We start from the raw sequence: 25185 nt of genomic DNA, 5'->3' as shown, positions 1-25185 counted from the left end.
TCTGCTAAAAGCATCAGAACTTAGTTTCCGAGAAACAAAAATTTTACTTCTACATAAAGAAGTTTTCCAGACCTCGTTCCTCTCTTCTTATATACGTATATATACATGGATTATGTATATATGCAGAATAATCAAGTTAGCATCGTGAGAGGGTATAGGGATGGGAAGACTTCCGAGAAAATTCTCTTCCTTCCGCCCAAAACCATGTTTTCTAATAAAAAGGTCAGCGTCAGACGTGAAAGCAAAATTCTCCAACCACATGTTTCCTGTAGGTTATGCAACCAAGCAGTACGCGAAAGTATATAACGTTGGCAGGCATACAGGAAACGGATATACTTACAAAACTTTTTCTCCAAACAAAATATTTCAACGTTAATAGTAATAATATGAAATTATTGAAAGTAGTATGTTTAAGGATTTTCTCTATTTTTTAAAAAAAATTTCTACTCTTCACCTTTTTAAACTTTAGTATATAAGTTTAGGGGAATAAAGAACAAAAAATATAGACTGTAAATCAGATAGACCTACAAAATGGTATTAAAGGCGTTTATCAGTTCCATCAACACTTTAAAAAAAAAAAAACTTTTCACCAATTGCAGAAAACAGTGAATCAACGTAATACGACATAGTGTAATGGCCAAGGACTACGTTCTTTTGGGACAGCCCAGAGGAGGGCCAAGAGGTGAATAGAGGAAATAGCCCACATTTCCAGACTTCGGCAGATACTAGATATGTCGTAGCCAGTACCATACTCTCATGTTCTTGGCGACTGGGAACTCACTGTCAGTGACAGTTCAGGAACAAAACTAACATAACTCACAAGGCACAAAATCAAATAACGATATTACTCGGGGCCCTCCAAGTTCCATTTAACTGATTCATTGCATAATTAATATGACATCTTATAACGAAATACTTTAGTTTGTATAATATTTACCTGTACCGTGGGCAAAAAGTGCTCATAAATATGTAATATACTTAGTAGAATGTTCATTTTAAATTAACAGAAAAGAAGAATGTTTTTAATATATGTAAGAGATTATTATGGGATAGTTGTGGCTATGTACATGTTATGTGTTGACCTAGTCAAGTGAATTTATGTATTTCACGGTTTTAAAAAGGAATATTTAAGACATATCAAGCAATAAAGGTGAGACTAATGATCTTTGAATATCTGAGTTGATTCTTGCATAAAGAAAAGTAATTATCGCTTCGTAACTTATATATTACAAGACGGACCAGGTTGACGACGCTTTCCTATAGAGTCGTTATAAAAATTTGGTTTACCAAACCCGGGATTTTTGAAAATTCAGTTCCCGAAGAAGGAAAGTAGGGCTGAATTTACTTGGATATTACCATTTATGAATACGAACTTAACCGTATTACGAAGCGGTAAGGTCATCAAAAGAAAAATGGATAGTGAAATAGTGCAACAGGAATCTAATACCAGTAATCCAGGTGAAATTAGTGCAACACCAAGTTTGTCATCTGAGGATCGACTTTTGTTAGCTGTGCAGCGACAAATTATGCAAATGACGACTGAGATAAAACAAACCATGGAACAGAAGCTCAATGAATCTAACACAAACATGGAACAGAAGTTCTATGAAGCTAACCAGACCATGGAACAGAAGATAGAATTGAAATACAACGAAGCTAACAAGACCATGGAACAGAAGTTCTATGAAGCTAACCAGACCATGGAACAGAAGATAGAATTGAAATTCAACGAAGCTAGCAAGCAGTATGAAGAATTAAGTAAACGAATAGAACGGATAGAACTGAAATCAGACGATACGAAACAAACAATCGTCCAGGTAATGAACGACATATCCTCGCAGTTTGAAGAGAAGTTAAAAAGGATAGCCGATGAGTGTCAAGAAAAGCACGATCATCAAAATCATGAAATCTGTGCTGTAAAAAAGGATTTAACGTTAATAGAATCTTCCGTTAAACATCAAAAGATCCAGTTGGCTACTATGCAGGAAGAAATTAAAACGTTACAGGCTAGAGATAACATTTATCGCAATAATCTGGGCAGTGATCGCTTCGAGTTTCCCCAATCACCGGATATAAATACGCCTTCGCCGGAATCTGAGGAGGATATTATATTAGAGGAAAATTGTCCGAAGATCACTGATGAACGAAATATAAATGGTATCATGACACAGCACGCTACGGACCGGAACAATCACACCACAAGAACAAGGAGTGAGAAAAGAAAGGTAAAGTTAAGTGTCAAGATGAGCGAAATCAAAGCCATGAGTAAATTTAGTGGTAAGTGCAATGAAAATGCTAGTTCTTTCTTAGAGAAATTCCAAGACGAATGCAATATAATGTCTATCGACCGATCACAATACATGAAATTAATACCCCATGTATTACTCCCACCTTGTTCCTTATGGTTTAAGGCAATACGTGATCACATTAGTACATATGAGGAATTTAAAGCGGCATTGATCGCGAATTACGAAAATGACTTTTTGCTGGCAAACAGAGATGCCACTCTTAGAAATCAACATTTCAATCCTCGATTGCACAAATCTATTGTAGAGTTTGTTGTAAATGTCTATAATGAATTAAAGGTTGTTAATCCCTTGCAATCGGAATCAAGAATAATTGCATCGATTCGCAATTTGCTTCCATTTAAATTACAGCAGATCTTATTTTCCACTCAGTGTATGAGTTTCAGTCATTTATTAATGCTTGTACAATGCTACGAAACTCAATACCATGCTATGAATCTAACACAATCAGGAATGGGTAAAAATAAGAATAATTCAGATCATTTGGTCCCTGTTCGGAATTTGAATATCCGAAGTATGAATAATACTGAACCGAACCTAAGACGAGTATACTCTAGCAATCAAAATGAACAAAATAGACAAGGTTATGTAGGGAATCCGCCTAACCTAATCAACCGAAGTAGACACAAAAACAATAGAAATACATGTCGAAATCCTAGAGATGCTACCAATCCTATGTATAGACATAATCAGTGTTCACGAGATGGTACTTCGTATCAAAATTCAAATCACGATGAAAGACATGTACAACCTAATGTAGAACATAATCACGATTGTGCGGTACAGTGCACTTTATTAGATTCATATGCCAGTGCGAATGTAACATGATTACCGTTAACGAAATTAGAGTAAACCCATGTTGGTTATAGATTCTTGTGAATTTTCGTTTTAAAGTTTGTGTTAATATTAATAATGAAAACGATTGTTATAAGTATTTGAAATGCTCAAATAAATAAGAATGAAAAATAACAATAATAATGAAAAATGTGTTTATTTAATAACAAAAAGGTGTCTTTTGTTTCTGTAAAATAAATTTATTTACTTCCATTTGATTATTCAAACGTAGGTTATGTTTAATTTTTATTCTTTCTTATTAATGTGAAGAATCATAATTCAATTTATAATTAGTTAAAGGCAAAAATTATTTTATATTAGATTGATTTGTGTTTAATTATCAAAGATTATGTTAAGAATAAGATCCATTCTATAAAATCAATTATTCAATGACTACCTTGAGTGAAATTCTTCTTTATTTTGGACATCTTAGTGCTACTATGTATACATTACAATTGCAACATCTAACTTATTTGTTATACAATGCGCCCGAAAAGAACAAATATTATTTGTCACATCATCGTTTGTAATAATGATCGAAACTAGTAATCTTGATAATTTGTGTTTCACCCTCGTTAATTATATTTCTAAGCGACGATGTTTTTAATGATAAAGAATAAATAATAATGTAATAAAAGAGAAATATTAATGAAATCAAAGATTTATTGTAAATGTATTTATGTGAATGATAATAAATATTTTATATATATATGAGGGTTAACCAAAATGTAATGAAGATATATACGAGGTGTGATCAAAATATAAAGAACATATGTAATGTACGAACATTAATCTAATCAGACCAGTGGTTCTTGAATATAAAAGCCAAGCCTACTCATGACTTTTATATTCAGTCCCTTTGTCGGGCGACATTTTCTATAACGAAATACTTTAGTTTGTATAATATTTACCTGTACCGTGGGCAAAAAGTGCTCATAAATATGTAATATACTTAGTAGAATGTTCATTTTAAATTAACAGAAAAGAAGAATGTTTTTAATATATGTAAGAGATTATTATGGGATAGTTGTGGCTATGTACATGTTATGTGTTGACCTAGTCAAGTGAATTTATGTATTTCACGGTTTTAAAAAGGAATATTTAAGACATATCAAGCAATAAAGGTGAGACTAATGATCTTTGAATATCTGAGTTGATTCTTGCATAAAGAAAAGTAATTATCGCTTCGTAACTTATATATTACAAGACGGACCAGGTTGACGACGCTTTCCTATAGAGTCGTTATAATCTCCGTGTATTAGGTTATTGCAAAATTAATTTAAAATTTCGGGGACATTCACTTTGAGGGAGCGACTTAAAATTTACTCTATGTACGAGGGTAGTCTAGAAGGTAAACAACTTAACAAAGAAAACTCAAAAAGTTTGAGATAAACTATCTTTATTTCTTAACATAGTCTCCTCTTAGCTCGATACTCTTTTCCCAGCGATGTTCATGATACCCTGTTTATGGTGTGAACCTCCAAGCTTCTCAAAATGGCCGATAACCACAGATTCCACGGCTTCACTGTTGACAAATCTTTTATCACCGAGCGATTTTTTCAACTTTGGAAGGAAAAGTAATTCGAGGAGGCTAAATCTGGGGAATACGGTGCGTGAGCAAGCAATTCGCAATTTTATATCATTGATTTAGGCCATCGGGATAACGGATATGTGAACTGGTGCATTGTCTTAATGAAACAACACTTTCTTCTTTGTCAAATGCGGCTGTCTTTTTCTTGATTTCATCATTCAAACGGTACACTAAGTTTGCGTAATATTTGCCGTTAGTTGTCCGTCCTTTTTGAAGTTAAAATCAATGAAAATTATCTCACGCACCATAACTTTTCCGCAGAAGGAACTGTCTTGGCCTTTTTTGGAGCCGAATCTTCCTTTTCAGTCCATTGTTTTGACAATTTCTTCGTCTCAGGTGTGAAGTGATAAATCCATGCTTCATCCATGGTTATAAATCTACGAAAACCCGGCTTTATTGCAGTGAAACATCGCCAAATACTCGATAGAAACATCCTCAGGACGTTGTTTTTGTTCCACTGTGAGTAAACGCATCTCCCGCACAGCTTTCTCATGTCCAAATTTTCAGTCAGTTTGAGATGTAGAGCACTTTTTGAAATGCCTATCATGTTTGCTAATTCGCGCATTTTTAGTCGACGGTCATCTAATACCATTTTATGCATTTTCTTCACCATATTTGGCGTGGTCATCTTATTTGGTCAATCACTGCGAAAGTTGGTCTTCGCAGCTCGTATGGTCTCGATTAAAATCTACCACCCAATATTTTACTGTTGTGAACGAAAAAGCAATCTCTCCCAGAGTAGAATCTAGTTCGGCTTTGATATTAGTTGGACTGAAACCTTTCAAAGAAACGTATCAGATAACGATAACTAATTTTTTGCATGTTTACAAATTCACTGTGAGCGTTCGCTTTTGATGACTGCCAAACAAATACTAAACATAGCGTCTTCAAACTTCAAACTTAAGCTTTATAAGGTTGATTCTTTTGATCATAATAATGTTTTTCAAACAACAACTTCGATCTATACGGTACTTCTAGGATTACCCACGTATGCATTGTTTTGCATCAGTTGAAAATTTAGGATACATGGTTAATCACTCGAACATCATCTCCCGGCCCAGAATGAAGATTTACATTATAAACAGGGTAGTATCTTTGTTATGATTAATATTACAATAAGTTCAAATCCAGTCTATTGAATAAAAACAGACATTTCAGGTACAAAAACTTTGCAAAACTTCATAATCACACAAAAGCTATTTTGTAAATCAGTAGAGCGTATGCTGTATACAATGTAGGCCCCTATACGCTGTATGCTGTATACAATGTACAGCGTATACCTGGTATCATGCACGCCGACTACGTGGGTGCTCCGGGGCTCCGGCACCCACACAAATAATCTTGTGGGCGCGGTGCACCCACAAGATTTTAAGTTTGGACCCGGGTTTCCAAACGTTTCTCTTCGTTTAAGTCAGTCATGTTACCAACTGAGCTAGGGCAGCCTCACCTTATCCTTATAGTACCAGTATATTTAAATTTATCACAGCACAGCCCTTTATGACAGTGTTCATAAAATATTTTAATTAAAAATAAATCAATCAAATATCGAGACTTCCCTGAAAACAAAAGTTAACACGTCCCCCCATTGATATGCACCCACATAAACTTTGGAAAGTCGGCGCTGTTGCCTGGTATCACCCAATCAAGAACAATGGAACTTAAAAGCCTCTGTCATGCAACAATAGTACACTCGCTACTCGCAGCTGCTAATGGGAGCACCAAATATTAGCAGCGAATAGATATTAGCAGATGTTTCATAGTCACGCGATGCTAATAACATTAAGGTTGGAATTAGCAATTGATGCAGTTATTGGTGAAAAAAACACTCCATCTGTCTGCTTTTGTGGTAGTTTGTTGAAACAGGCAAACTCTTTACCTTCCCTTTTAGACACTCTTCATCTTCATTATACACTTTTAATTCTGCTTCACTTAGTTCCCTACATCTTATTGAAATTTTCTTTCCCTATATGTTTGTTCATGTACTGCTTGTTTGCCGTATTCCACAACACTTTGTAATTACGATAAATATCCCAAAATTTTACAATGTCGTCATTGTCCCACTTCAAAATCTTTATTTGAAGTCTCATGATAGTGAAACTAGCAGCTACCAAACTCAGCAGTGTAGTTAGACGATGCTTTTTCATTATCAGCGAATAAATCTTGTGACTGACACCAATGTGCTACCAACTGGTAGAGTTGAACATGTCTAATTGCAATTAGTGGCGATTAACACTAGCAGCGAATGAGTTAGTAGCAGCTTGTAGGTGGTCACACGTTGCTAATTTACCCTCAAATGCTAGTTGCTAACGCTATTAGTAGCCATTACCAGGGTCGTGTGATAGAGGTTAAAAGGGTAAAAGAAGAAAGACAAAATTACCAACAAAGACTGATTTCTAGAATAGTCGTGGGCCTCACCAATAAAATCTTAAACCTGGAAAAAAAATTTTCGTTTTACTGTAGATTTGAGTTGGCAACACTCAGCGCTGCCATCTCTCGTGAGTTTTTCTTGTCCTTGATAGACTTTCAGTTGCTTTATCTACTATACTCGTCTATAGAACATTCCCGTTTTGTCTATAGAAGGTTGTTGGGGTATTCAGTGTCCCAGTGTACGGTTAGTATAAGTTTTTCTTCATATGCATACATTTAATTTCCACACTACTATGCGTGTTTTATGTGTATTGTTTGCAGACTTGTAGTTACAATGGATAAACTACAAACTGAGCATGGCATTTTCAATGAGTTATTACGTTCTTCTGAGCATGATGAACCGAAGACATTTGACGATAAGTTTGAAAGTGAAAATGACTTTTTGGAAGAAGATGATGTTATGCGAGACGATTTTTCACCTGATGCCTCAGAAGATGAGTATGTACCTAGTTCAAATGATCCAGAAGAGGGTGGTTAAAATGCACAAACATTGCATCGGAGAAAAAGGATTAGGCGAAACGATGAAGCAGAAAATACGGAAACTTTACCAGAGGATCAAGAGGATCATGATGAACTGGAATCGGATGAAGATGAAGCTGCACAAACGCCTCCGAAAAATGTTATTCAAATAAAAAGGAAACAACTTTTGGGAAGAAATAAATATTGCTGGGCAACAAAGCCGTTACAAGAGTGAGTAGAATACCTAGAAATATAGTTTTGCTTAGACCTGGTCCAAAGGGACAAATCCTGCACAAGTATTTGACTTTTTTGAAGATAGTATCATTATAAATACGATAGTTATTTACACAAACGAACAGATTGAAGTTCAAAAGTTGCAGTACAATAAATCAAAGTTGCTGTGGAGAAACATCTTCCAACGAGATTAGAACTTCCAAAACACACCTCATAAATATTTGTGCCAATTGCAAGGAAGAAAAATGGATAAAGGCAAAAATTATGATACTCTCAAATGTTGCACGAAATTTTTTTTTTTTTTTTTTAAATGACAGATTACACACTTATAAGTACCGTGTAAAAGTATATTTTTGCAGAAGTTACAGATGTAAAGAATATGCTAAAGTGGTTTTACAATAAAAATTAACATTTTCCCATGAAACAATGAGTTTTTATTTCTGGGACACTTAATGTAGTGTAGTTAATGTAATAGAAATTGAAGTTTACGGTTCGAGGCTTAAGCTATTGTAGGGTGACCAGACGTACTGATTTTCACAGTACTGTTTTTCAAAGAGCTGTCCTGCGTATTGCAAAGACACCTAAAAAATCAAGAAATGTCCTTCTTTTTTAAAATGTCCTGCGAAATGTCCTGAGTGTTTATATTTTATTCGACTTGTAACGAGTATATTGAGCAATGGTCCACAATATTCGCAGATATTAACATTTTGAACTGGACGAGACTTAACAATTGAATGGGAATGTCCAGAACAGCTTGAAATACGTTAACAAATTGTCAGGAAAAGAAAACAAACGATTCCTACCTGTTTGATGAGATTACAAATGTAAAGAAATGTAAGAAATGCAATTTCTGTAAAACAATTAAAGAATAGAACACTATTCAAATGAGGATAATTTAAGATGGAGTGAATTATTCAAGCATTTTGAAGAAAACTCATTCCCTATTCTCAAATATGTAATATTGTGGAGTTTAGATGTGTTTCCCTGCCACAAATGCTCCAACTGAGTGGATATTTTGTATAATGAATAATAATTTGTGGAGTGATGAAAAATCTCAGTTTAAAACTGAAACTGTTAAACCTATAGTCCACTCGTTGGTATAGAACGTCGTTGGCTTCCCGCGCTTGGACCTGCTCGTCACTGGGGGTGTGGTAAGAGGGTAGCCAATCACCACCAACCGTCTACTGCGCTCAGCGAGCCACAAGTAACCAAGCTGACCACTCCCTATAAACGTCACTACAACTTTTCGCGGGAAGTCAACGACGTTATACCTTCCGTACTATAATAATAACCAAATGTAACTATAATTTTACCTGTAGTAAATTCCATGACATGATTTTGCAAAGTACCAAGTTACTGTATGCTATACATTCAAACGAAAAATATGTCACCAAACAATGTACTGATGTTTAGTTGGTAAACGTATATTTTATATTAATGAAAATAATTCAACATTTTTTTTAAAAAAAATGCAAGTAATGGATAAATAACCGCATTAAGTTGAACCGCATTTTTATGTTTCATTAAAATTGTATGCTTCAACATACTTAAATTTTCTTTTCCATTAAGGTAACTCCTTTATGTTACTCCATAAATTGTTTTACATTGTTTCATCAATTTTGTATTTGTCATTCATGAAAGTATTTGGTATTGAGTTCAATTTGTTCAATACTATTGTTGAGTGTCTTTTTTTTCTAACAAAAATGAATGATTAACTTACGGTTAACGTTAAAAGAAATAAGATCATGTGTATAGTAGACTATCACATACTATTATATTTGCGTCCTACTTTTCGCTTGTCAGACTCTGGTCAACCTAAGCTATTAACACGTTTCTAATATATATTTTAGCATATTCATTCAAAGTGATAAAATGGACACAGAGTAAACTAACAGAACTTGAAAGAAAACTAAGGACAATATTAACAGAGAACAGAATATCACACAGACGAGCGGCTGTAGAGATAGTCATATTAACAAGAAAGGAAGGAAAATGAGGACTAATCAATATCAGAAATTTACATTACAGGGAAATCCAAACATTAAGTAACTACTTCTACAGAAAACAATAGAACTCAAAACTGCACTGAGTAATTCTAGAATGAGATCTCAAATTCATACTACTCCATCTAACCGGGACAGAGGAGTCGAAAGGAATACAAGCATTGAAAAACGATTCCCAGAACAATCAATCAAGAACATATAGACAGAGATGCAACATTCCAGTGGATGGAACGTGAGAGACGTGTATCCGGAAAGAAGGATGCATACAAGCATTACAAGATCAGATAATAAATATGCAACAATATAAAAAAAAAAGTCCTGAAAATAGCACAACGCAAGTTGACAAATGAAGAACATGTCAAATACATTCAGAAATAATATATCACCGACGAAGACACAAACAGAGGAAAGGAAGACATGATAGTGTAAAATCTCATACATAAGAAATAGGAATGGAGCAGACAAAAAGAAGTACAGCATTACAAATATCAACCGAAAGTCATACGAAAAACAAATACAAACTATACTGGGAGGGAGCAATACAGTCCGATAAAGAAATACATAATTACAGGAAGGATATCACAGCAATACTAATATGCAAAGAAAAATGAGAGGACATCTATAATACTCATCACAGTATCAAACACAGTAAGCCTACATACCAATACATCAATCATCATTCACTTGCCTTACTCATCTGTGTCCCTTAGCCTAAAGGGCAAAATCGTGGGACGTTAAACTGAAAGATTTCATTTCGAGATTTCAGTAACATTTCATAATCATTACGGGGTCACAGTGGCTCAATGGTTGCTAATGTGGTTATTCGAGCGTTTTGAGGCGTAGCCTGGCAATTGAGAGGCCATCGGGGATTGGCCGTTTCTCTGAAAAGCATGGGCGTTTTTTAAAAAAATAAAGGTAACCAAGAAAGTTCTGTCGCTTTTCACCCTCCACCTTCGAACATCGATGTCTCACCTAAGACGTATCTGGAAGATCAAAAATAGTTCCCATCAACATTGACGACCTTCTTACGACGTTCTGGAAGGCCATGGATTCCATCGCGATAGAACTTGGTGGGCCGTGAAGCGAAGAAGGTATCAAGTGCATTTTGCATCTCTACTAGGAATTTGAACTAGCGTCCTCTAAAGTGATTGTCCAAGAAACAAAACAGGTGATAATCGGACGATGCAATGTCCGGGGAGCATGGCGGACGCAACAATGTTTCCCATCGAAGGCATAATATGGTGTCCCGGGTCATGCTAGCCACATGGGGCTTAGCGTTGTCCTGTAACAGGAGGATGCCTTTGCGATTCAGAAGTGCTATTTTCAGAGTTTTGAGTTTTTTCTTGAACACGGCTCAACTGTTGACAGTAGACAGTTATATTGATGCTCTGACCAGCTGGTAGCAATTCCCGGTGTATGATGCCGCGAGCAGTCCACCAAACACACAGGAAGACCTTCTTCTGGTGCAGTGCTGGTTTCAGTTGTTTTGGAACCGGTTTATGGGATGCTAAACAATGACCACGGTACCGTGGAGCTTCGTGTAGGAACCACTTCTCATCATATGTCCACACTCTGTCCAGAAATGACTCCTTCCTCAGACGAGACAGCAGAGAAACACAGGTGTCTGCTCGCGTTGCCTTCTTGCCCGGGTTCGAATCATGTGGGACCCATCGACCCAACTTGTAGTGCTTCAACTTGATGGAGGTACTGCCGAATCGTTTCTGCACTCACACTGAATTGTAGCCCCAGTTCCTTACATGTCTACCCACTGTTCGCCTAAATTGCAGCTTGCAAATCATTTTGTATATATGTTGGTCTTCCGGCACAAGGTGCGTCTCCGTGTGTTTCGTCACTGTCCTTAACTTGTAAACCACAACTGCACTGTCCGCGTAGCTACGACACCCTCACCAAAGGCCTGGCATATCTACCGCCTCGCTGCAGCGGCGTTTGACCCCAGTTTGAACTCGTACAGCGTACACGCCCTTATGACTCTCATGTTCACTCTGCCCTTACACAAGTTCACGGTGTTACTGAACTGCCAGAACCAGGAAGTATGTTGGATATACCCACACCAAAAACTGACCTTCGCCTTATCTTCATTCCCATTCAACTCACGGTATGAGGACCAATCTAACACAGACCTCCACAAAAAGAACTTTCTTGGTTATCTTTATAACTGTCCTCAATGTTTCTCTTTGTGGGTGTTGTTGTTCTTTGGTAAAGATAACCGTCTTTTCCTAGTACCGAGATTACATGAAAGGTCGAGCTAGAGTTGATTATCTAATCCGAACGGACGCAATCTGTTTAATTTTTTATGTTCTCCTACTGGGAATTGAACCAAAGACCAGGTACGCGCTGGCCGCTAGATCAGCGGGTAGGTTTCGATGCTTTTGTGTTCGTATCTTCTATCGAATAGGATAGAAAATTAACAATGCAAAAAATGCTGAATAAGTTTACGAAAAATGGCAGTACGCTCACTTCTGGTGCAAGGGTTTCCTGAGTTGGTCACTGGCCACGTGATTTTGAGATGGAGAACATCCTATCCGTGGGTTCTTCCGATGTTCTCCCTTTCCTCCCACATTTTCATTTGATCAGTTATTTCGTAATCATTAATGATCCGTCCTCTTTAACCTAAAGGGCATAATCATGGAACGTTAAATTAAAAATTGCACTTAAAAAAAAAAAGAAAATTCTAAAATCTGATTATTACTTACAATCTCTGTACTTGGGGCCATAAATCCTTGGGAACACTTCGAATATTAGTGCCAACACATCTACACTCAACTTCCATCTCCCCGCTGTTGTTAGTGGTGTTCCAGCAGTTACAGCCGTCTTTCTGCATTCCAGTGTGCCAGAAGGACTGCTCTGGAAAAGGCCTCCAGAATTCGTCGAAAGTTAAAATTGGTTGATTCTCTTCGTCGTCTTCCTTATCGTCATTGCTATGTGTCGTGTGCAGGAAGGAGCGGGGCGACGCCAGCAGAAAGAGCAGAAAACTCCAGCGAGTAGACATCTTATACCTTCTACCTGCAGGAGAAAAGAAGAAGAAATTAATTTTCTGTCAAACATTTTTTTTTTCAATTCTGCATACTGGAGACTTTCATCAGCTGAACTTATTTCTCACTCAGTACAACGAGCTTGCAAGCGGTAGTTCAGTGATAGACTGTTTACCTCTGGTGCAAGGGGTCCCTGGTTCGATCCCAGCTCGCACCAAGTGAACTTTGTGGTGGACAAACACCATGTGCGTGAGTTTTCGCGGAGTTCTCCCGTTTCCTCCCACTTTCTTCATGCCACCATTTTTATTCATTTCTCATCATCACCGTCTTCTTTAGCCTAGACGGCATAAACGTAAGACGTAAAACTCATAGATTTCGTTTCATTTTGTTTCCATAATCAATTATAAATTAAAATAAAGGGCCTATCCGGTTTGTCATAAGGACCAGAATATGTCACGTTATCAGGTCAAAAGTCACGTTGCGTGCAAAATCGAATGTGAAGATTCCAAATCCAGATGTGAGATATTTCAAGCACGTAACCTCCGCGTGGGGCACCCTGGGTAATTCGCAGAAGATAATATTATTGATTTATCATTATTATTGATTTTACTCAAACCACTTGACATTTGACAATGTTCTATCCATATTTACCTTATGTGTTATACATAATTTCTAAGCTCTTTATTATATTTTTGTAATAAGCTTTCATTTAGCCATCTCCTTATTATAGTTTTTGAGATATGTGGACAATTTCATTTTTTCACTGATTTTCCATTTACATTATTATTTTCTTTTTTAACTGTGTTCCATCCATTTTAGGACAATTTAGTTCTGGAATATAGAATCTACATATCAGGTCTTCTACATTTCAAGTGAATTTCAGCTATCTCTTCGAAAGTCTGTTCAGATCGTTGGAGACGGATAAATTCTTTCAAAATATCAACAGGCATAAAACAGAAAATGAACAGAGCTGTTTAAAGGTCTTCAATACAGCGAAATTAAACTACCGCTAATTTTAGAGTTTTTCTGCAATATCTCCAAAACAAATAAAAATTCTTGGAGAAGCAGAAACGTAGTGAACTAGACAATGCAATTTTACATGTGATACCTTTACCACAGTTCAGCTATCTGCTTTTGGTATGCCGCTATTTACAGAACCCTTAAAAAATGCTAAATCTATCTACAGTTACAAATCGAAAGCAGATAGATGACTTGTGATAACAGTATCACATGCAAAATCATATTATCTAGTTCACTACGTTTCTGCTTTTCGAATATTTTTTATTTGTTTTGAAATTATTACAGAAAATCTCTAAAATTAGCGGTAGTTTAATTTCGCAATAGTGAAGACCCTTAACATTTCATGGTTATGTTTTGTAAGCTAAAGAAGAAGAAAGCTGTTGTTAATAATTAGAATTCTATTAGATGTAAATGTCTTAAGAGCAAAATTACATTTACCTTAGCAGTAAAATGAATGTTGTTTCCCAATGTGTACATTACTTTTGTTCTTTTACCGCGAGTATGCGAGTATAAAGAAAAACTAAATTATTAAACTATTTTTTTTTTTTTTTTGCTTTAAACATTTCTTGATAACTTTTCTTCGTAACTTGAGTGACTGTTATATCTGAAGTATTGCTGGCACGTGTTACATTCTATTTTTCTTTCTTTATTTCTTACATTGCTGTAATATCGTTTGGGGACCTCCCTTTGTGGCTTGGTGACGGGGAAATGTACGACATGTCTTAAAGTATTCATGTATCCCAAACGCGCTTTCTGTTCCAGCGAAAGGTGAAGAAGGTCCTCTTAACTTATACGAGTAAATTTGCTTGGTTCGAGAGTTGGGAAAATAAACTTACAATGTTAGTCACACCAAACTGCCGTACCGTCCAACATAATGTTACTACGAGGTTACATACTTTATCTATGGCTAGCGTTTGGATTGGACTTTCTTTTACCCCCTTCGGCGTCAATACAAACTTTCTGTGTAAGCTTCTTCTTGCTTGCTTGCTTGCTTTTGTGTTACTCTATGTGGTTTATGAACCGTGAGGAAGTATCTCTTTCGGAAGCAGAGAATTGGGTTAACTTTGTTCATGGCGTTTCCTTTTCTCAGTATTTCAGAGTCATTAGCTACATATTAATAAAATTTCTACGTGATATCCTCTTTGCGACGTCAATTGTAAATAATTTACATCGTTCTATTGCTTAGATAATTGCATTGTAAAAGGTTTTTATACTATAACGTCGTTGTAGAATTTCCTATTTTTGTTTCATCGTATGTTGAGACAATTTGGATGCCTCATTACCTCCAAATAAAGCTGTAAATAAAGCTCATAATTAACCTTTGCTCTTTGCATTCGTGTTCAACAAATAATTAAATCTGCACCACCAACATGATAAAATGAAATACTTGTTCTAATGTAAATATTATGAGTTATATTTGTTTAACCATGAATATTACATACTAGCTGAAATATCCATTCTTCACATGGGTAAGATAAAATATCTATGTAAACACACTGAACAACGAAAGGAGAAAAATATCGGTCATTTTATACTACTTTTTCGTATCCCGGTAAACGCCCCTGAGACTCCCTGGTTCGAAGTTTGAAAGAAAAGAAAAACACCTCTGCCCCAGCCGATGGAAGCTGTATTTGAAAGTCAACGCCTGTGGAAGTATCACTATTCATCTCAGCGACAGTGAAAACTATGGATTTGACACCAATATCGGACATTTTGGACTATTTTTACAAGTCTCGGTAACATCCTCTGTGACACCCGGCCCGCAGCCGAATGGAGTGAATTTGGAAGTTAATGCGATCGGAGTTCACCATTGACCTCAGCGACCGAGAAAACTATGAATTTAACAATGATATAGGTCATTTTGGATTGTTTGTATATACATGTCTCGGTAAACATCCCCCCCTCGAGACCCTCTGGTTCTAATTTAGAAAAAAAAACGCTTCGTCCTGGTCTGGGGCCTGGACCAAGATACCCGTAACCAAAATTTGGTAACTCTCGGTCCACTCATCTGGTCCCCAGGCCGCACACAAACACACACAGACAGAAAGACAGACACACAAACAAACTCTATTTTATTTATATTAGATAATGCCAAAACACGGAAGAGGAATTTAAAGGAATCTGATTAAACAAATAGTAATTGTTCCATATGTACTATAGCTTATTATTATTATTATTATTATTATTATTATTATTATTATTATTATTATTATTATTATTATTATTATTATTATTTACGTCACAAAAGTGTTAATTTCAAATTAATTCCAACGAAAACTTCAATGGGTGCTTGATCTGCGGTGTACCCATGAAATCGGCTCCTGTGTATATACGTACACTCATGTCCAAAATTATTGTCGCATGTCTATAAATATGTTGTTGTGGGAATATAATTTGATAACGAATTTGCCCGGTATTTCTTATAATGTTAGTATGTGTATAATCGGCAAAGACATGTATGTGGCAAATTTCGTGTTAAAAGAGTAATAAATAAGAACAATAAAACGGAAATAAAACTTTCTTGTCCGTTTTGTTTTATCATTCTAATTTTCGTATTTATAATTCTTTTCCTATGAAATTTACCACAAATATACATTTCCCAATTATACACATAGTATCAGTATTAAAAGTACCCTGCAAAATCATCATCAAATTATATTCTTATCAAGAAGACAGTTATAGAGATGCGACAATCATTTTGAACATGAGTGTACATACACACGTGTCCTTGAGTTGAGCAGTTGGCATGTTATACACATACATTTCACCTTTGTAAAAGACTTTTCAATGAGCCTCTGCACACAGTTGATTTTCGGACAGAATCCAATTAATTGTGGATAGTAGTTGGCTGTCTCGGTAATTAAATGTTTCAACGAAAACTTAATTAACATGAAACTAATGAAATATTAATGAACATGTTTATTAGATTGCAATACATACCCATATCATTCTGCTTTATGTATGCACTGATTCATTATGATATTGCCAGAACAGGAGCACTGTACTAATTTTTCAGTTTGCAATAATATTATTGTACCTTTTTCCAGAACACAAGAAGGAATGCATAATTTGTACAATCAGTACTAATTAATATTAAAGGAATGAGTTTTAATATCCTTAAGCACGTATGGTTCTCTCGGCAAAGTCAAATATTTATATACAAGATTGGGATCGTTTTCTTTTCTTTTCTCTTCTTTCGTTATTTCTTTTTTATTTATTTATTTATTTATTTATTATTATTATTATTTTTTTTTTGTGAACGTCCTGAAATCCATGATTGAACTAAAATTCTAGTTCAAAATTAAAATGAAATTAAATGTTTTCAATTTAACGACCCACGATTATGATCTTTAGCCTAAGGGACACGATGATTAAGGCTAATGGATGATGCTGGAAAAATTGATGTCATGAGAACGTGGGAGGAAAGGGGAGAACTCCGAGAAAACCCACGGACACAATGTTCTCCACAAATTTACTTGACCGGAGATAGAACCAGGGACCCCATGCACCAGAGGTACGCGTTCTGCCACTGAGCCACCGTGCTCTCCGTTAAGTATGGAAAGCTACATACCACTTTCCGTTTGTCTAACTCAGTAATGGGCAAACTAACGCACGCGAGCCAGACGTGGCCTTCTGAAAGATTCTATACGGCAATTATGGGACAAAATATTGGCAATAAGTTTATTCATTCTCGTTTATGTGGGGGGTGACTGAAGAAAAAATGAGAATCAAATATTTCAGTTTAATATCCCATGATCATGTCCTTTAGGCTAATGGAGAGGAATGATTAGGGCAAGTAAAAGATGCTAGAAGAATTGGTGGAATGAAATGAGGGAGGAAACGGGAGTACCCCGAGAAAACCCATACACATGATATTGTCCACCGCAAACTTACTTGGCCGAGAATAATCGAACCAGAGACCTCACGCAGTAGAAGTAAGAGCTCTACAACTGGGCCCCCGTTCTCTCACTAAAATACTAATCGAGTTTTCAGTTTTTGTATTTGCGCCTTATGGAACACATAGGTTATTAAGGACGAACACATAGGTAGGGTCTATTATTAACGAGTGGCCCAAACCATGACCGAGACTTGAATTCCATACAGTTAGCACATACACATACCATCGTGGAAGATCAACCGTCACAGTATAGGTCGTTTCTCACCACAATATCTCGCCACCTCACGTAAATTCCATAATAGTATTAATGTACGGTATAATGATAAAATATCAAAAAAAAATAAGATATACCAATATTCACACATCAATCAATAAATGACACAGATATAAACAAAATGATATTCATACTAGGGTGTAATATGCCATTACAGTCTAATGAGATTATGTTTTTAATAGGAGGGTGCCCGAAATTTTTTGCACCGACTGTACTTGACGTTTAACAAAAAATTTCTGGCTGTTCATATAATTCGTAATTTTATTTGTTATTCTATTTCAAATTAACATGGAAAACTGTAAAAAATTTATTAGGAATTATAGTTTTGGGAGTCAATACCTTTATTTATATTTTAAACTAGTTATAAGTCTTGTATATGGATATGTAAATGGATTATTACAATTCTTACGGTGTCAGTGCTATCTGAAAACATAGGTCCACTATTGGACGGAACTTTCAGATCAAATAACCAATCTAAATTTCGACAGAATTTTCAGGACCACCCTTCACCTCTTTTTTAGATACCTAGGTCCTTCTAAAATCCAGTTTAATCCAGATTTTACCAAATTTTATTCGCTTCAAAGCCCCACCGCCAAAATGCTTAGTTTTGATTGGAGGATAAACCCACGCTATGATATTAGGGCGCGATTATTCCCATTCCCTGCAAGAATTTCACTGAAGACGCCGGACTAAGATCTTCCCAGCTCAGAAAGTAACAAAAGGAGTTAGAAAAGCTGCAAATAAAGGTAACATTGGGATTTTATTAACATGTAAAATCGTTGGAAGTCTCGAGGAGCCATGAACTATTAAATTTCATAGTAGAAAACTGAACTAAAAAGCTGAAATAAGAAGTGCAATATAGGGACGCCATGATTTCATCTACTGATCGCTATGGACAGGATTCAGAAGTAGTGTGATTTCCGTTGTTCTTTTCCTAAAACAGGTTCTGAAGATCAGTGTTTCCCCTGATATTTTCACCTTCCAAATTTCCTGCTAATTGAGGGTTATAAGACCTGTCCGTATATAGATTTGTTTATGTAGGTAGCGAGTGATTTTGTTTTTTTAACACATATGGCGGTATTTAATTTTGTTGTAGTTAAGATAGGTGGAATAATGCACGTGTAAATTTACAGTAAGGGCTCCTATCTGACTCCCAAATTGGGAGTACGGCTTCCAGCGGAATGAGTTGAACATATAGTTTGTTTCGGGTTCCTGCCCCTTCAGGGCAGGGGTCCTATTGTTAGTCAACACTTTGATATGTTCCCTCGGGGGCATTGACTAAACAGCCTAAGAATGTGATTTAGTAAATACAAGGGCCAGTTGGCCCTGTTCCTTTCTTTCCCTTTCCTTTCGTTACCTTGCATAGAGCCGATTTAAAATGGTAAAGTCTGAATGTTTTCTGTGTATATTTATTAGTATAACATGTATTAATGTAGTGTGTAGTATGGATGTGGCATGTATGTGTATATTTGTAATGTAGTAAACATTTTCTAGTAGTAGTAATTGTGGTAGTTAAGTGATGAAAGAGTGTGTGAGATAATTAAATATGGACAGTGTAGTATTTACTATGCGATATTTTTTATTATTCCGTCATTAAATGGACTCATACACAATATTTAAAAATGAACGTAATATAGTACAATAATTCCGTGTACAAGGCCACATTCAGTTGTTCAAGGGTTGATCATACTATCGCTAGCCTCTAGTGTCGAAAGTCAGTACTAACCGTCATTCTCATGTCGACGTGCTTAGTGATTTAGTTTTCATGGAATTGACCTTTCTTTTCGAAATAAAACCTAGAAGGTATAATTCACAGCCTATATGGATGTACAGTTAGGTTAACGGACCCAAAATTAATATATCCTGAAAATTTCAACATTCTGCTTAGTCTAGAAGTCGAAATATTTAAGTAAATAAACAATACGTAATTTTTTAACAGGAGTCGGGCGATATGATGCTAGTTCTTCGCTTTGAAATTATATTAAATGTTCATTTTTCTTCGTGGCTGCAGAATTTCATTGTTGCTGCAGAATTTTCGTAAACATTAAATATTATCGCAGATAATTCTATTTTCAGTGAACATACGTAGGATTTTTTTTCCGTTCTTAATAAAGCTACCAGGTATTACATAGTATTGTGTGTGTGGTGAAAGAGTCTTGAGTTCGAGTGAGGTTGTCGTGCGGTGATCGGAATGGGAAATGTTTGTAGTGACTATAGATTTTAAAGTGTTATGATGAAATGTGTATATAGGCTGGGCGTAGATAGAGGAGACAGGGTGTTTGTAAAATATAGCGACGTAGTAAATGAAAAAGTTGATAATATGAATATTATATGAATGTTAATACGAATATGAATATGAAGTATATGAATATTGTAGTAAATGAATATAGAAGATAGGACACCCATATAGTTAAATGTATAGTAGCCCAGTGAATACTTCGCCGCGTGTTGATATATAGATATTGAATAGATACGTGTAGCTACAAACATCTCAGGTTCTGACCCCTGCACCATAATATCACGCGGACCGGAGGGCGATATATAGTCGGACTATGGTAATATTTTGTAGTTTAATGTGTTATAATAATAAACCATAGTAATACCATCTGATAGAATAGGTAGCATCATATAACCGCTGACTAGACATATTGAATAATAAATTATGAAAGGACAATAGTAGTTATACAACAGGGCTGTAGTGAATTATATTTTCTGGTCGGTTTTAAAATAGAATATCCTGCTCCGTGAGATTTTTTTTTCTTCACGTTACCTACTCGGGCTAGCTTACAATGTTCATGGAGGCGACAGCTCTGACAGGGCTACAGAATCAAAACAATTAATTATTGAAATTTATTATCCCGTACCCGGGCATCGACCTCTCCCCCTTGAGTACATTCGTTTTCTTTTCTTAGTTTCCAAACTAAATAGTGATGGAAATTAATCGATGCCTCAGAATCTAGCGCATTCTGCGAAGGGGAGCTATCGGTGAAGTTTGGCAATGGAGATCACCGATCCAAAATTCAGTTTATTTAATTTTTTTTATTTTGGCAAATCACTAATTAGGGATATCGTCGCTATTACTCTAGTTTCATTACTGTCCTAGAACCTCCTTAGTTCTTCTGAGGGGTCGAATGTTTTTTTTACTTAGAGATTTCAAAATTGGGGACGCAGTTACCTGGTCCCTTCCCCCTCTCCTTTTATCCTGCTGGTCTGGGCCGGATACGGGGATCGGATTTCAATCTTACAAACAAACTCTTGTGGGATTGGGATCTGATGGACATAGAACTTGCATCCTTGGCAGCAGGGACTCCCTCCTAGTTTACGTATTTAAGTAAACTACCCTCTTTCGGCATATGTGAATAAATTTTGACTATGAGTTGTTATATATTTAAATTCGATCACTCTTCTGTGTAGTGAGTAGTACTTTAATCTTTCTCTTTCATTGGCGCCGCTTTCTCTCTCTTGTCTCTTTCTTCCTTCTTACTTCGAGATTTATTTTTTTAAATTTTCAACCTCCCCCCCCCGATTCTGAACTTGTTGCTTACGATTTATTTAACGTACAACTCTGATCTGAAATTACCAGCTGGGACGTTGCAAGACACAATTCATGGATAAAGTAGATATTGATTGGGTCCTCCATCACATTTTGACCTATCGCCGAAATGAACAAAGACTTCGTATTTGACGACACTTCAATTACGTTCTTTCACCGTCGTCCCTTTAAGTTTTTTTTTTTAACCTATTGGTCACTTTCCTTCCGTTTTGGGTTTCGTTTATCATGTAGTTAACCTGGGCCCAGAAATTGTATTTTAGGTTATCTAGTTATATCTTTAGGAATGCTCTGTGTTACGTGCCTGCCTCACAAAGTTTTTTTTTATTATTTAAGCACGAATTGATTATATAAAAGTTGAAATCTATAGACGCGCGGTATCAGGTAAAAAAAATCAATTTTCTTTTTCATATGTAATGTCGGAAGTCATTTGTTTTCTTGTACTTGCAACCTTTTCAAAAATTATTGTTGGGGTGATTAATTTAAATGTGTGCGCATTTATTATAAATATATATATATATAGAGAGAGAGAAATGAATACGTCGAAATGTATATGTACTTAGTATGTGAATATGATTTTAAAGTAAAAGTATGATATTAAATGTATTATATGAATATATGTAAGAGCGCTCGTGTCTGTCCCCCAAACGTGTATTGGTTGCTATAGTTTACCAGTAAGTTTCCGACGTATATAAGAATATAGATTTTGTCAAGAATACCGCCGTGCACTCAAGTAATCTTCTTTTTCTTCTGAATAGTTATAAATGATAACCTATGTAATTATTTAATGGCATGTATTAAAAAGTAACGGCAGGTCTAAACGTAACCCACATCATAACGAATATTATCCCTGAACTACCAACCTAAAACCATTGTGGAAAGTGTACCTTGAATCCTTCTCACCTGCATATGTATCCTGTGACTTGACCAGTTTTTTTTTTTTTTCAATTTAAACCATCATACTCCTTACTCCTGTGGAAGATCGTTTCAAATCCGAAACATGTATACATATACACGACAGTGATTCTAAGGAAAGGTTTCATGACGTGTCCCAGTGTGGAACAAATAACTTGAATTTATTCGATTAACAAATTTGTGAATGGACTATCTAAGAGGAGAAACATCCTCTGCCGAAAGTGATTTTTTTTTTTTGAAATCCCAAGATGGGTATAAACGTCGCAGTGTGCGAGTGCAGATATAAACTGCTAAAAGTTATAAACTAAATATAATCAATGAATGGTTTTTATAAACCAATAGATATATATATATATATATATAGATATATATATATATACACAAACTAAGTTAAATGGAGCGAAATGTTTTGGACGCTACGAGTAGTGCATGATTTGTGATTTGAACGCTCAAAATTATTAAGATTTTATTCCTCAATGTGAGGTAGAGACTCATATAAATCCTAATACATCTAAAAGTTTTTTTTTCCTTTTCTTTCCTCTTTGTCCATATATATATATATATATATATATATATATATATATATATATATATATATATATATATATATATATATATATATATATATATATATTTCTTTCTTTAAGTGAAATAATTGTTTCTTTGCGTATGTCGCAAATCATAATTTTGCTTTAGCATGCCTAAGATATAATACATGTAATTATTTTTTTTTTCATTTGTCAAGATGATTGAATATATACAAATTTACTAGAATATAACTCTATGTATTCTATTAATATATAACCAAGAACTTGTGCTTTTAAGATTTTCTTTGTAATTATTTTTCCTTTTCATTATGAATGTAATAAACTATTTGTATCTTTGTAGTTAGTTGGTTTCCTTTGAACATATATACACTGTCCTGAGTGAGTGAGCGTGTGAATGCATGATAGATTTAATTTAAGTAATTTCAGTGATATCATTTGTTGTATTAACATCTATAATATATGTGTCATGTTTTAATATATGTGTTAAGGTAAATAACCTTGGTCATGAAGGACCGCTACTAATGGTTTAAATCGGCTCTAAGAGTGAAACAAAGATAACAGGATAAGCCTAAATACGACATCTTTCTTCCAGGAAGTTGAAATTCTTATTGATACGATACATAAATTTATATTGAGTTCATAAGTTTGATTTTTTTTTCTCCTTGGCTAATTCATATGTGTGGTCGATCGTTGAGAACAGAGTTCAGATGCTGGACGGTTATCAATCACCGGTTGGAATAACAGTACAAAGAATGATTTCACTTTCTCATTTCCAGGTCTAGGTCTGGGCAACCCCACGATCGTGGTGCCTGGAGCTAGGTCTGGGTGGTATGAGGGAACATGTGTCTATTCCACATCCTTCAAAATTGATTCTCCACTAATAGTATTTGTAACGTTTACCGGATAATAACCATTCGAATTCATTACTATATCTCCTAAATCATCCAGTAATCCATTCTCCTTTAAAATCCTCAATCTTTCCTTTTCCCTCTCCTGTTCCTTTTCTTTTCTTATTTCTTTCTACTTCTCTCCCCTCCTTTCCCTTCTCACTCTTTCTTTTCTTATTTCTAACAAAACTGAAAAACTAATTAGGTCGTGACTGGGAGTAGTCGCTATCAGCACGGTCAATAAATTCGATTCGATTAGTTTCTTCGGAAGTCCGATTTGGGATAATTACCTCTAAAATGAATATGTACAGAGACTAAGAATAATAATATAATTTATTCAAAATTTACTTTATTAGAAAATTTTTACAGTTTCAATTAGTAGTAGATATTTCATTATCACTCTTTGCTAAGTTCAGGCGACTCCTCCTTCAACCACGATGTTAGTTATCACGCCCAAAATTTGTTTTTCAGAATTGGCGACCGTTGACATCGGACAGTTACCATGGAAACAATTGTTTTTCCTGGTAACGGATCTGAAATTATTTATTAAACACTGTTTAGGATCGAGCACATATTGACTTGGCCACAAAAGGTGAATAATTAAAAAAGTCACAGTGAGATTAAATAATTATAGTCATTGGCTGTTCTGCTATCTTTGTCTCTCTCTGTAGAAAGGGGGAAATGAAGGAATTTGTCAAAGTGATTTCTAAAATTTGAAAATGCTGGAAGTTGACCCAAGGAGGGAATTAGATAGGAGTTCCTTAATTTATGAACAGTACCTGAATAATAAGTATTGTTAGTCTATAAGTATATAATTGCATGTGTTTATATTGTGTCTTTTTGTATGGAAGCTATGGCAACCAATAGAGAAGTTGTATCACACGAGAACGCGGAAGTCTCATGTACACAATGTACATTAGAAAGTAATGAGAAAAGAGCTCGCGTCTCCCGTAGGCTAGTGAGGTGTCATGAGTGTGGGCTGAAATGGATTCATTTCAGTTGTACCAATTTAGAGGATACTGCTGAAAATGCAGAAAAGGTCCGGGCTGGTGAGATAGTTAAATACTGTAAGGAATGTGAGGGGAAGCTCCACCAGTCGCGTGAACCCATGAGTTTATCCTCTGAGAAAGAAAATGAACATCCCGATTCAGACGGTGAGCGAGGGTATAGTACCCCGAAGAACCGAGGCCAAATATCTCCATTAGAGATATCTGACCTCGATGATGATGAAAAGAATAGGGATCAC

At 35.6% G+C, this 25185-nt stretch overlaps 1 protein-coding gene across 1 annotated transcript in view; it reads right to left on the bottom strand.

Annotated features, from left to right (window-relative positions):
* LOC145663920 (follicle-stimulating hormone receptor-like) overlaps positions 1-25185 on the bottom strand; it is a 590817-nt gene that overhangs the window by 368104 nt on the left and 197528 nt on the right. The window contains exon 2 of the mRNA XM_081730117.1: positions 12569-12878. Coding sequence (XP_081586243.1) covers positions 12569-12864 — 296 coding nt within the window. The 5' untranslated portion in view covers positions 12865-12878. The remainder of the gene's footprint in view (positions 1-12568; positions 12879-25185) is intronic.

The sequence above is a fragment of the Thermobia domestica genome, chromosome 11, assembly GCF_964235325.1.
Source record: "Thermobia domestica chromosome 11, izTheDome1.hap1.1, whole genome shotgun sequence".
Lineage (NCBI taxonomy): Eukaryota > Metazoa > Arthropoda > Insecta > Zygentoma > Lepismatidae > Thermobia > Thermobia domestica.
This window is presented reverse-complemented; position numbering and strand designations above follow the sequence as displayed.